Here is a 14,799-nt window from a genome sequence, read left to right as displayed (position 1 = left end):
CCCACAGTGCATGTCAGATCAAAAACCAAGCCATGAGGTTGAAGGAATTGTCCGTAGAGCTCCAAGACAGGATTATGTCGAGGCACAGTTCTAGGGAAGTGTACCCAAAAATGTCTACAGCACTGAAGGTCCCCAAGTACACAGTGATCTCCACCATTCTTAAATGGAAGATGTTTGGAACCACCAAGGCTCTTCCTAGAGCTGGCCGCCAGGCTAAACTGAGCATTCGGGGGAGAAGGGCATTGGTCAGGGAGGTGACCAATAACCCAATGGTCACTCTGACAGAGCTCCAGATTTCGTCTGTGAAGATGGGAGAACTTTCCAGAAGGACAACCATCTCTGCAACACTCCACCAATCAGGCATTTATGGTAGTGGCCAAATGGAAGCCACTCCTCAGTAAGGCACATGACAGCCCACTTGGAGTTTGTCAAAAGGCACCTAATGGACTCAGACCATGAGAAACACGATTATCTGGTATTATTAGCAAAGTACAGAGTGATCCTTAATGAAAACCTGCTCCAGAGTGCTCAGGACCTCAGACTGGGGCAAAGATTCACCTTCCAACAGGACAACGACCCTAAGCACACAGCCAAGACAATGCAGGAGTGGCTTCGGGACAAGTCTCTGAATGTTCTTGAGTGGCCCAGGCAGAGCCTTGATTTCAACCCGATCGTACATCTTTGGAGAGAACTGAAAATAGCTGTGCAGCAATGCCCCCCAAATCGGAGAAACTCCCCAAATACAGGTGTGCCAAGCTTGTAAGGTCATATCCAAGAAGACTTGAGGCTGTAATCGCTGCCAAAGGTGCTTCAACAAAGTGCAGAGTAAAGGGTCTGAATACTTATGCAAATGTGATATTTCCTTTTTTTATTTAATCAAATTGAGAACAAGGCTGTAACGTGACAACGTTTTGAAAAAGTGAAGGGGTCTCAATACTTTCCGAATGCACTGTATGTGTGTATGTGTCCCTCTGTCATGCACAGAGGTTAAAGTTCACGGAGAGTGACCGGCTGCTGGTGCAGATCCAGGCCTACCTGGACAACGTGTTTGATGTGGGGGCTCTGCTGGAGGATGCAGAGACCAAGAACGCCCTGTTGGAACACATGGAGGAGCTGCAGGAGCACAATGCACAGGTGACCATACCATAAAAGGACACACATCCTCTATGTAACCTCTATTCTGATGTGTTGCACCCGGGTGAACTTGGCGCTTTGCTTGTACACACGTTGAAGGTTAAGAGTAAGTAGATGTGCTGTGCGTTTCTACATGTGTCTGTGCGGCTATATAAGTGTGTGTACATGTGTGTGTTTTAGATAAGCAGCAGACTGGAAGAGAGCGAGAGGGAGGCGTTGGAGAAAGTGTCTGAGCTGGAGAAGCAACTTATCCAGACCACCAAAGAGGTGGAGCTCCTAAAGGTAGACCTATCACCTAACCACAGTCCATTACATTCACAAAGAAGACTTGCGTTAGATCCCGAGCTAATGCCTAGGCTATAGCTCAGAGGGCTAACACACGGACATGTTTGTCTGTGTAACAGGAGAGTCTGCGTGAGTCCTGTGCCCAGGGGACCATTCTACAACAGCGGGAGATAGAGCGAGAGATAGAACGAGAGAGGGAAAAAGAGCGGGCGAGGGATAGAGATCGTTCGGCCCAGGCCTTAGCGGAGCTGGAGGAGAAAGTTGAGGGGCTTGTGTGCCAGGGGCTGATTCGAATGGAGCGCACGTCCTCGGGACACCTGGACCTCCATGTGGTCCCTGTCATCCCTCCTGTTTCCATCCCTGCAATAACAGGTGAGCTACAAGCCACACACATGGGCTCAGAAACCATGTCAGAAATCAAGAGTTTCATTGCAAAACGCTAGATATCAATTTCCTGAAATGTTGGGAAAATGAGCTTTTATTGTTTAAAGAAATGATGAAAGAGATTGGTGTGTTTTTTTCTCTCACTATCTAGTCATGGCATGGGGTTGTTTAATGACAGACAGGTCTTTTTTCAAATCTATTACTGGTTTATTTTCAGAGAGTTATCATGTTATCAATGCTATGCACCAGGCTCACTCTCAGAAAAAATAAATAGTATTGCTAGGTTTTTCACAGTAAAATGAAGCAAATAAGTACATTTATTTATATATATATATATATATATATATATATATATATATATATATATATATAAATACAGTAATATGAGATATGTATGTAAAAAATGTACATTTGACATTTTAGTCATTCAGCAGAATATCTGATCCAAGGCGACTTAAAGGTCCAATGCAGCCATATTTATCTCAATGTCAAATCATTTCTTGGTAACAATTAAGTATCTCACTGTGATTGTTTAAAATTAAAATGGTCAAAAAATAATGAAAAAGAGCAAATTCTCAAACAATAATTTAGCTAGGACTGTCTGGGAGTAGAGTGGGGAGGGGAAAACAGAAAACTAGCTATTATTGACAGAGAGGTTTGGATTTTTAAAAAAAAATCTACACACCATAATGACAAAGTGAAAATGTTTGCACGTTTATTGAAACTGAAATACATAAATATCTCATTTACATAAGTATTCACACACCTGAGTCAATACTTTGTAGAAGCACAGCTGTGAGTCTTTCTGGGTCTCTTAGCTTTCCACACCTGGATTGTGAAACATTTGCCCATTTATTCTTTAAAAAATTATTCAAGCTCTGTCAAATTGGTTGTTGATCATTGCTAGACAACCATTTTCAGGTCGTGCCATAGATTAAATTCAAATTCAAGTAAATTTAAGTCAAAACTGTAACTCAGGAACATTCACTATCTTCTTGGTAAGCAACTTCAGTGTAGCTATGGCCTTGTGTTTAATGTTATTTTCCTTCTGAAAGGTGAATTCATTTCCCAGTGTCTGGTGGAAAGCAGACTGAACCATGTTTTCCTCTAGGATTTTGCATGTGCTTAGCTCCATTCCATTACTTTTTTTTTATCCTGAAAAACTCCCCAGTCCTTAACAATTACAAACATACCCATAACGTAATGCAGCCACCACTATGCTTGAAAATATGGAGAGTGGTACTCGGTAATGTATTGGATTTGCCCCAAACATACTGTAACACTTTGTATTCAGGACAACAAGTTAGTTTCTTAACCACATTTTTGCAGTACTACTTTAGTGCCTTGTTGCAAACATGATTCTGTGCAGGCTTCCTTCATTTCACTCTGCCAATGAGGTTAGTATTGTGGAGTCACTACAATGTTGTTGATCCGTCCTCAGTTTTCCACTATCACAGCCATTAAACACTGTAACTGTTTTAAAGTCATGCACCATTGGCCTCATGGTGAAATCCGTGAGAGATTTCCTTCCTCTCTGGCAACTGAGTTAGGAAGAACTCCTGTATCTTTGTAATGACTGTGCGTATTGATACACCATCCACAGTGTAATAAACAACTTCACCATGCTCAAAGGGATATTCAATGGCTGCTTTTTGAATTGTACTGTACCAAAGGGGTTGAATACTTATTGACACAAGACATTTCAGCTTTCCATTTTTTATTAATTTGTAGAAATGTCTGAAAACATAATTTCACTTCTACATTAAAGGGTGTTGTGTGTAGGCCAGTGACTCAAAGAAATCTGAATTTAATACATTTTAAATTCAGGCTATAACATAACAAAATGCGGAAATAGTAAAGGGGTGTCAATGCTTTCTGAAGGCATTGTAATTTATGTCACCAGGTAGGCCAAAACTCCATCCCACCAAAGCAGGCTGTAATTTCAGTGGTCTTTTCAAACAACTCTTACATTATTATAATTTTCACAGTATTATTCCGACCTCATAGTATGGAATATACAGGTAACTGACAAAATAAAGGAAACACCAACATAAAGTTTCTTAATAGGGTGTTGGCCAGAACAGCATCAATGCACCTTGGCATAGTCTACAAGTGTCTGGAACTCTATTGGAAGGATGTGACACCTTTCTTCCATGAGAAATTCCGTCATTTGGCGTTTTGTTGATGGTGGTGGAAAACGCCATCTCAGGCGTTGGTCCAGAATACCCATACGTGTTCTCTTTGGTTGAGATCTGGTGACTGTGTAATATATGGAGCTATACACCTTTAATGATGAGTTACTCCACCTCAAGAATTCAATTTGGAGAAAAGCTCAGCACACGCATACTCTGGCTAACTGGCTCTCAATCTCATGAGAAATAACTGCACTCAGGCTATCCGGAGGGCCAAAGTTAGTTATTTTAAGGAGCAGTTCTCTCTAAGTGGGTCTAACTCCAAGAAGTTCTGGAAAATGATTAAAGACCTGGAGAAAAAGCCCTTCTCCTCACAGCTGCCCATGTCCCTTAATGTTGATGATGTGGCTGTTAATGACTAGGAGCACATGTCTAAGCTCTTTAATCACCACTTCATTAAGTCAGGATTCCTATTCGACTCAGCCATGCCTCATTGCCCATCCAACATTTCCTCATCTCCCACCCTTTCTAATACCACTAGCCCCAATGCTCCTCCCTCTTTTTCCCCTGCCCCTTCTAATAAGTTTCTCCCTATAGGCAGTCACTGATTCTGAGGTGCTGAAGGAGCTCCTTACACTTTACCCCAAAAAGACATCTGGGTCAGATGGTTTAGATCCTTTCTGCTTTAAAGTTGCAGCCCCTATCATCGCCAAGCCTCACTCTGACCTTTTTAACCTGTGTCTTCTCTCTGGGGAACTTCCCATTGCTTGGAAGGCAGCCACTGTGCATCCTTCATTTAAAGGGGGAGATCAAGCTGATCCTAACTGTTATAGGCCTATTTAGATTTTGCCTCGTTTATCAAAAGTGTTGGAAAAACTTCTCAATAATCAACTGACTGGCTTTCTTGATGTCAATAGTATTCTCTCTGGTATGCATTCTGGTTTCTGCTCAAGTCATGAATGTGTCACTGTAACCTTAAAGGTCCTAAATGATGTCACAATTGCCCTTGATGCTAAGCAATGTTGTGCTGCTATTTTTATTGACTTGGCCAAAGCTTTTGATAGGGTAGACCATACCATTCTTGTGGGTCGGCTAAGGAGCATTGGTGTCTCTGAAGGGTATTTGGCCTGGTTTGCTAACTACCTCTCTCAAAGAGTACAGTGTATGAAGTGCAGTGTGCCTGTCACAAGGGAGTACCCCAAGGCTCGATCCTAGGCCCCACGCTCTTCTCAATGTACATTGAGTCAAAACTGTTCGCTGCTCTGGCTCCCCAATGGTGGAACAAACTCCCTCACGACGCCAGGACAGCGGAGTCAATCACCACCTTCCGGAGACACCTGAAACCCCACCTCTTTAAGGAATACCTAGGATAGGATAAAGTAATCCTTCTCACCCCCCTTAAAATATTTAGATGCACTATTGTAAAGTGGCTGTTCCACTGGATGTCATAAGGTGAATGCACCAATTTGTAAGTCGCTCTGGATAAGAGCGTCTGCTAAATGACTTAAATGTAAATGTAAATGTACATCAACAACATAGCTCAGGCAGTAGGAAGCACTTTTATCCATGTATATGCAGATGATACTGTTTTATACTCAGCTGGCCCCTCCCTGGATTTTGTGTTAAACGCTCTACAATAAAGCTTTCTTGGTGTCCAACCAGCTTTCTCTGCCCTTAACCCTGTTCTGAACACCTCCAAAACAAAGGTAATGTGGTTTGGTAAGAAGAATGCCCCTCTCCCAACCTGTGTGATTACTACCTGGGGGTTTAGAGCTAGAGCTACTACTGCATTACTCCTCTGTAAACTGGTCATCTCTGTATACCTGTCTCAAGACCCACAGGTTGATGCCTATTTATAAAACCCTCTTAGGCCTCACTCCCCCCTATCTGAGATACCTACTGCAGCCCTTATCCTCCGCATACAACACCCGTTCTGCCAGTCACATTCTGTTAAAGGTCCCCAAAGCACACAGTCGCTCCTCTTTTCAGTTCGCTGAAGCTAGTGACTGGAACGAGCTGCAACAAACACTCAAACTGGACAGTTTTATCTCCATCTCTTCATTCAAAGACTCAATCATGGACATTCCTACTGACAGTTGTGGCTGCTTTGCATGATTTATTGTTGTCTCTACCTTCTTCACCGTTGTGCTGTTGTCTGTGCCCAATAATGTTTGTTACATGTTTTGTGCTGCTACCATGTTGTGCTGCTGCCATGCTATGTTGTTGTCTTTAGGTCTCTCTTTATGTAGTGTTGTGGTGTGTCTCTGGCCGTGATGTGTGTTTTGTCCTATATTTCTGTATTTTTAATCCCAGCCCCTGTCCCCGCAGGAGGCCTTTTGCGTTTTGGTAGACAGTCATTGTAAATAAGAATTTGTTCTTAACTAACTTGCCTAGTTAAATAAAGGTTAAGTTTTTAAAAAATTCAATGATAGGCCATAACTAACTTGTGTTTAACAGCCAATCAGTATCACTCTTAAGGTTGAAGGTCAAAGGGGATATGTAAATGAGCTGTCTTGCAGTTTGATGTGTGTCTGCATGCACAGAGTTAGTTCTTACCATGCTTCAGATATAAAGGCAAAGGTTATAAGACTTCAGTCGACATTGTCAATGTAATTATATCGTGCCATCTAGAGCACGATGTGGTGGCAGACGTGGCAGAAGATTGAACTGCATGAGCAGACTACTAAAATGAGTGGCTAGTTAGCAGGCTAACGCTAACTTGAGTGAAACAACATACTTTGCTATTGTTAGCTATCAAGTTTGAGATTAGCAGCAATGCAGTCAATTACACCACCATATCCGCTGTTGCTGACTGGAAACCTCGCAGAAACCTGGCAGAAATGGGAACAAATACTGAACTTGTACTACTTAGCCAGTGGTCTAAATGACAAGCCAGAGGCTAGGACAATAGCAATTTTGCTACACTGCATCGGCGAAGACGCGCTGGAGATATACAATAAGATGGAGACCACATATGCCGGCCCGGACAACAAGAAACTGGCCCAGGTGATGAAAGCATTTGATAACTACCTCACCCAGGAATACTGTGTTCCAGAGACATCCGTGTTGGGCACCGAAGTTCGATGAACAGGCAGTTGTTGACAAGTGTATAACCGAACTGAGACTGAGTGCAGCTGTGAGTTCAGACACAGAGGATCTAATGCTAAGGGACAGAATTGTGTTTAGTGTCACAGATAGTGGAATAAGAGAGAAACTATTCTCCATTTCAGATTTAACCTTAGCTCAGGCCATAGATTTGTTTGTTTGCCGTGCAAAAGCAGTTTCATCAGCTAAAGCTATGTCAGCTAGCAGGAGCACGGAACAGTTTGCGCGTGCCGTGGGGGGAAAAAGGGCCGCCATCTTAAGCAATCACGAGCCCAGTCAGAACAAAGGCAGGCATCGCACTTCACCGCCACGCAGCAGACAAAGACGTGTGGCAAGTGTGGAAAAACACACAAATCAAAGGGGTGCCCTGCGTTTAATATCGAGTGTTTAAAAAAATGACTTAGCAGCAGTGTGTTCATCAGGGGCAGAAGTTGCTACTGTTAAAACCGAGGTCAAGGAAGTAGACATTTTGTTCATAGGTGCAGTGACACAAGCATGCAAAAAAGATGCTGGCTGGCACACAAACTTCCGATAAGGGGGACAGGCGGTCAACTTTAAGTTAGACACAGGAGCTAAAGCCAATGTGGTTCCACAAGCAATAGGAGACAAATTGCCCTAGCAATTCAAAGTGAAAGAGGCTGAGACTGTACTCATAGCCTATGGAGGCACCCACATTAAACCTAAGGGCATAATGACATAGCAAGTGCACAAACAAGCCCATCTACAGTTCTGTGTTACAGATGCATCTGACACACCACTACGAGGCAGAGAGGCCTGTGTACAGCTGACACACCACTACTAGACAGAGAGGCCTGTGTACAGCTGACACACCACTACTAGACAGAGAGGCCTGTGTACAGCTGACACACCACTACTAGGCAGAGAGGTCTGTGTACAGCTGACACACCACTACTAGACAGAGAGGTCTGTGTACAGCTGACACACCACTACTAGGCAGAGAGGTCTGTGTACAGCTGACACACCACTACTAGGCAGAGAGGTCTGTGTACAGCTGACACACCACTACTAGGCAGAGAGGTCTGTGTACAGCTGACACACCACTACTAGACAGAGAGGCCTGTGTGTACAGCTGACACACCACTATGAGGCAGAGAGGCCTGTGTGTACAGCTGACACACCACTATGAGGCAGAGAGGCCTGTGTGTACAGCTGACACACCACTATGAGGCAGAGAGGCCTGTGTGCATCTGACACACCACTATGAGGCAGAGAGGCCTGTGTGCATCTGACACACCACTATGAGGCAGAGAGGCCTGTGTGTACAGCTGACACACCACTATGAGGCAGAGAGGCCTGTGTACAGCTGACACACCACTATGAGGCAGAGCGGCCTGTGTGCATCTGACACACCACCACTAGACAGAGAGGCCTGAGTGCATCTGACACACCACTTTGAGGCAGAGAGGCCTGTGTGCATCTGACACACCACCACTAGACAGAGAGGCCTGAGTGCATCTGACACACCACTTTGAGGCAGAGAGGCCTGTGTGCATCTGACACACCACCACTAGACAGAGAGGCCTGTGTGCATCTGACACACCACCACTAGACAGAGAGGCCTGAGTGCATCTGACACACCACCACTAGACAGAGAGGCCTGTGTGCATCTGACACACCACCACTAGACAGAGAGGCCTGTGTGCATCTGACACACCACCACTAGACAGAGAGGCCTGAGTGCATCTGACACACCACCACTAGACAGAGAGGCCTGTGTGCATCTGACACACCACCACTAGACAGAGAGGCCTGTGTGCATCTGACACACCACCACTAGACAGAGAGGCCTTAGTGCATCTGACACACCACCACTAGACAGAGAGGCATTAGTGCATCTGACACACCACCACTAGACAGAGAGGCCTGTGTGCATCTGACACACCACCACTAGACAGAGAGGCATTAGTGCATCTGACACACCACTACTAGGCAAAGAGGCCTGTGTGTATCTGACACGCCACTACGAGGCAGAGAGGCATTAGTGCATCTGACACACCACTGCTAGGCAGAAAGGCCTGTGTGCATCTGACACACCACTACGAGGCAGAAAGGCCTGTGTGCATCTGACACACCACTACTAGGCAGAAAGGCCTGTGTGTATCTGACACGCCACTACGAGGCAGAGAGGCATTAGTGCATCTGACACACCACTACTAGGCAGAAAGGCCTGTGTGCATCTGACACACCACTACTAGGCAGAAAGGCCTGTGTGCATCTGACACACCACTACTAGGCAGAAAGGCCTGTGTGCATCTGACACACCACGACTAGGCAGAGAGGCATTAGTGCATCTGACACACCACTACTAGGCAGAAAGGCCTGTGTACATCTGACACACCAAATCAAATCAAATTTTATTTGTCACATTAATGCGAGTGTAGCGAAATGCTTGTGCTTCTAGTTCCGACAATGCAGTAATAACCAACAAGTAATCTAACTAACAATTCCAAAACTACTGTCTTGTACACAGTGTAAGGGGATAAACAATATGTACATAAAGATATATGAATGAGTGATGGTACAGAGCAGCATAGGTAAGATACAGTAGATGGTATCAAGTACAGTATATACATATGAGATGAATATGTAAACAAAGTGGCATAGTTAAAGTGGCTAGTGATACATGTATTACATAAGGATGCAGTAGATGATATAGAGTACAGTATATACGTATGCATATGAGATGAATACTGTAGGGTATGTAACATTATATTAGGTAGCATTGTTTAAAGTGGCTAGTGATATATTTTACATCATTTCCCATCAATTCCCATTATTAAAGTGGCTGGAGTTGAGTCAGTGTCAGTGTGGTGGCTGTTTAACAGTCTGATGGCCTTGAGATAGAAGCTGTTTTTCAGTCTCTCGGTCCCAGCTTTGATGCACCTGTACTGACCTCGCCTTCTGGATGATAGCGGGGTGAACAGGCAGTGGCTCGGGTGGTTGTTGTCCTTGATGATCTTTATGGCCTTCCTGTAACAGCGGGTGGTGTAGGTGTCCTGGAGGGCAGGTAGTTTGCCCCCGGTGATGCGTTGTGCAGACCTCACTACCCTCTGGAGAGCCTTACGGTTGTGGGCGGAGCAGTTGCCGTACCAGGCGGTGATACAGCCCGCCAGGATGCTCTCGATTGTGCATCTGTAGAAGTTTGTGAGTGCTTTTGGTGACAAGCCAAATTTCTTCAGCCTCCTGAGGTTGAAGAGGCGCTGCTGCGCCTTCTTCACGATGCTGTCTGTGTGAGTGGACCAATTCAGTTTGTCTGTAATGTGTATACCGAGGAACTTAAAACTTACTACCCTCTCCACTACTGTTCCATCGATGTGGATAGGGGGGTGTTCCCTCTGCTGTTTCCTGAAGTCCACAATCATCTCCTTAGTTTTGTTGACGTTGAGTGTGAGGTTATTTCCCTGACACCACACTCCGAGGGCCCTCACCTCCTCCCTGTAGGCCGTCTCGTCATTGTTGGTAATCAAGCCTACCACTATTGTGTCGTCCGCAAACTTGATGATTGAGTTGGAGGCGTGCGTGGCCACGCAGTCGTGGGTGAACAGGGAGTACAGGAGAGGGCTCAGAACGCACCCTTGTGGGGCCCCAGTGTTGAGGATCAGCGGGGTGGAGATGTTGTTGCCTACCCTCACCACCTGGGGGTGGCCCGTCAGGAAGTCCAGTACCCAGTTGCACAGGGCGGGGTCGAGACCCAGGATCTCGAGCTTGATGACGAGCTTGGAGGGTACTATGGTGTTGAATGCCGAGCTGTAGTCGATGAACAGCATTCTCACATAGGTATTCCTCTTGTCCAGATGGGTTAGGGCAGTGTGCAGTGTGGTTGAGATTGCATTGTCTGTGGACCTATTTGGGCAGTAAGAAAATTGGAGTGGGTCTAGGGTGTCAAGTAGGGTGGAGGTGATATGGTCCTTGACTAGTCTCTAAGAGCACTTCATGATGACGGAAGTGAGTGCTACGGGGCGGTAGTCGTTTAGCTCAGTTACCTTAGCTTTTTTGGGAACAGGAACAATGGTGGCCCTCTTGAAGCATGTGGGAACAGCAGACTGGTATAGGGATTGATTGAATATGTCCGTAAACACACCGGCCAGCTGGTCTGCGCATGCTCTGAGGGCGCGGCTGGGGATGCCGTCTGGGCCTGCAGCCTTGCGAGGGTTAACACGTTTAAATGTTTTACTCACCTCGGCTGCAGTGAAGGAGAGTCCGCATGTTTCCGTTGCAGGCCGTGTCAGTGGCACTGTATTGTCCTCAAAGCGGGCAAAAAAGTTATTTAGTCTGCCTGGGAGCAAGACATCCTGGTCCGTGACTGGGCTGGTTTTCTTCTTGTAGTCCGTGATTGACTGGAGACCCTGCCACATACCGTTGAATTGAGATTCTACTTTGTCTCTATACTGACGCTTAGCTTGTTTGATAGCCTTGCGGAGGGAATAGCTGCACTGTTTGTATTCGGTCATGTTACCAGTCACCTTGCCCTGATTAAAAGCAGTGGTTCGCGCTTTCAGTTTCACGCGAATGCTGCCATCAATCCACGGTTTCTGGTTAGGGAATGTTTTAATCGTTGCTATGGGAACGACATCTTCAACGCACGTTCTAATGAACTCGCACACCGAATCAGCGTATTCGTCAATGTTGTTATCTGACGCAATACAAAACATATCCCAGTCCACGTGATGGAAGCCGTCTTGGAGTGTGGAATCAGCTTGGTCGGACCAGCGTTGGACAGACCTCAGCGTGGGAGTTTCTTGTTTTAGTTTCTGTCTGTAGGCAGGGATCAACAAAATGGAGTAGTGGTCAGCTTTCCCGAAAGGAGGGCGGGGCAGGGCTTTATATGCGTCGCGGAAGTTAGAGTAACAATGATCCAAGGTTTTTCCACCCCTGGTTGCGCAATCGATATGCTGATAAAATTTAGGGAGTCTTGTTTTCAGATTAGCCTTGTTAAAATCCCCAGCTACAATGAATGCAGCCTCCGGATAAATGGATTCCAGTTTGCAAAGAGTCAAATAAAGTTTGTTCAGAGCCATCGATGTGTCTGCTTGGGGGGGAATATATACGGCTGTGATTATAATCTTGGTAGATAATGCGGTCGACATTTGATTGTGAGGAATTCTAAATCAGGTGAACAGAAGGATTTGAGTTCCTGTATGTTTCTTTGATCACACCATGTCTCGTTAGCCATAAGGCATACGCCCCCGCCCCTCTTCTTAGCAGAAAGATGTTTGTTTCTGTCGGCGTGATGCGTGGAGAAACCCGCTGGCTGCAACGCCTCCGACAGCGTCTCTCCAGTGAGCCATGTTTCCGTGAAGCAAAGAACGTTACAGTCTCTGATGTCCCTCTGGAATGCTACCCTTGATCGGATTTCATCAACCTTGTTGTCAAGAGACTGGACATTGGCGAGAAGAATGCTAGGGAGTGGTGCACGATGCGCCCGTCTCCGGAGTCTGACCAGAAGACCGCCTCGTTTCCCTCTTTTACGGAGTCGTTTTTTTGGGGGGTCGCCGGCTGGGATCCATTCCGTTGTCCTGGTTGAAAGGCAGAAGACAGGATCCGCGTCGCGAAAATCATATTCTTGGTCGTACTGATGGTGAGTTGACGCTGATCTTATATTCAGTAGTTCTTCTCGACTGTATGTAATGAAACCTAAAATGACCTGGGGTACTAATGTAAGAAATAACACGTAAAAAAAACAAAAAACTGCAGTTTCCTAGTTTCCTAGGAACGCGAAGCGAGGCGGCCATCTCTGTCGGCGCCGGAATGTTGGCAGAAAGGCCTGTGTGCATCTGACACACCACTATGAGGCAGAGAGGCATTAGTGCATCTGACACACCACTATGAGGCAGAGAGGCCTTTGTGCATCTGACACACCACTACTAGGCAGAGAGGCATTAGTGCATCTGACACACCACTATGAGGCAGAGAGGCATTAGTGCATCTGACACACCACTACTAGACAGAGAGGCATTAGTGCATCTGACACACCACCACTAGGCAGAGAGGCATTAGTGCATCTGACACACCACTACTAGGCAGAGAGGCATTAGTGCATCTGACACACCACTACTAGGCAGAGAGGCATTAGTGCATCTGACACACCACTACTAGGCAGAGAGGCATTAGTGCATCTGACACACCACTACTAGGCAAAGAGGCCTGTGTGCATCTGACACACCACTACTACGCAGAGAGGCATTAGTGCATCTGACACACCACCACTAGACAGAGAGGCATTAGTGCATCTGACACACCACTATGAGGCAGAGAGGCCTGTGTGCATCTGACACACCACTACTAGGCAGAGAGGCATTAGTGCATCTGACACACCACTACTAGGCAGAAAGGCCTAGTAGTGGTGGCGAACAGCCAGGTCATAACACTAAATAAAAAATGTCTCTCTCAGTATGTGTTTGGATCCTAAGGACCTGAACAAGGCCATACAGCGCCAACACTTCTCTATTCCTACCTCAGAGGATGTGCAATGCCAACTAGCGGGCAAGAAGAGATTCACTATCCTAGATGAGAAGGAGCCGTATTGGCAAGAATCAGCTGATCTTTGGACATTCAATACCCCATGGAGGAGGTGCCAGTTTAATCGCTTACCTTTTGGCGTAAAAAGTGCCAGTGAAGGTATTTCAGCAGATCCACTCGGAGAGTTTTGGTGACACTGATGGTCTGTGTAATTGCAGATGACCTGACAATTGCAGCAGCCACCGAAGAAAAGCATGACCGCATTCTACAGCAGGTGATGGACAGAGTCATCTGTCTGAATGTGAGGTTCAATGCTGACAAGATACATGACATGTTGAGTGAAGGGAAGTACATGGGGCCCGCCATCAAGGTGACAGCAGTCACACAGACGCCCCCGACCATAAGACAGAAAAGGTCGACAGAGATTACTGGGTATGACACGTTTCCTAACCCAGTACATCTTAAGATGAAGTCACCCTCACTGCACCACTCAGAATGTTCCTCAGGAAGGACATGGCATGGCAGTGGCACCCAGAACAACAAGCAGCACTGGAGAGACTGAAGAAAGCCATCTCCCTTACGCCGCTGCTGAAACTCTTCAATCCACAGGAAGAGATTGAAATAGAAGCTGATGCATCCAAAGAGGGACTTTGAGCTGTTCTGATGCAAGGTGAACAGCCTATAACCTTTGCATCCAGAGCTCTGTCTGGGGCAGAACAAAATTATGCCCAGATCGGAAAAGAACTCCTGGTAATCTTGTTTGCGCTGACAACGTTTCACCAGTATGTCTATGGTGTCCCGGTCAGAGTTCAATCTGACCACAAACCACTTGAGGCTATAACCACCAAGTCCATTGGAAAGGCGCCTGCCAATCCGTTCTTCGAAGGATGCTGCTTCAAATACAGAAATATGACATTCACATCGTCTACACCCCAGGTAAAGACATGTTAAAAGCAGACACCCTGTCCAGGGCTGTACCCCAGACTGCCACACATGAAGATTGTGACCTCAGTGACGAGAAAGTAATTTAAGCGGTCTCCACACATCAGCCACTGGAGGGTGCTGTTATGCAGCAGCTGAGAGCAGTCACAGAGGCACACAGTGAGATGTAGCTGCTGAGGAACCTGCACAGAGATGGGTGAAGAAAAGTGCACCACTGAAAGTGCAAACCTACTGGCACATCAGAAACTCTCTTTACATTGAAGATGGACTACTCCCTGTAAACAAACATATTATCATTCCCAAAGACTTTTAGACCTGAGGTACTTAAGAGGCTCCC

General features: G+C 46.0%; 1 protein-coding gene across 7 annotated transcripts in view; it reads left to right on the top strand.

Annotated features, from left to right (window-relative positions):
• The window catches only part of LOC118357759 (formin-like protein 1), a 64,928-nt gene that overhangs the window by 39,824 nt on the left and 10,305 nt on the right, over nt 1-14,799 (top strand). For all 7 annotated transcript variants that reach the window (XM_052478341.1, XM_052478338.1, XM_052478337.1 and 4 more), the window contains 3 exons: nt 985-1,134; nt 1,315-1,416; nt 1,539-1,791. In XM_052478341.1, coding sequence (XP_052334301.1) covers nt 985-1,134; nt 1,315-1,416; nt 1,539-1,791 — 505 coding nt within the window. The remainder of the gene's footprint in view (nt 1-984; nt 1,135-1,314; nt 1,417-1,538; nt 1,792-14,799) is intronic.

Source organism: Oncorhynchus keta, chromosome 24 (genome assembly GCF_023373465.1).
Source record: "Oncorhynchus keta strain PuntledgeMale-10-30-2019 chromosome 24, Oket_V2, whole genome shotgun sequence".
In the NCBI taxonomy this organism is placed as follows: Eukaryota; Metazoa; Chordata; class Actinopteri; order Salmoniformes; family Salmonidae; genus Oncorhynchus; species Oncorhynchus keta.
This window is presented reverse-complemented; position numbering and strand designations above follow the sequence as displayed.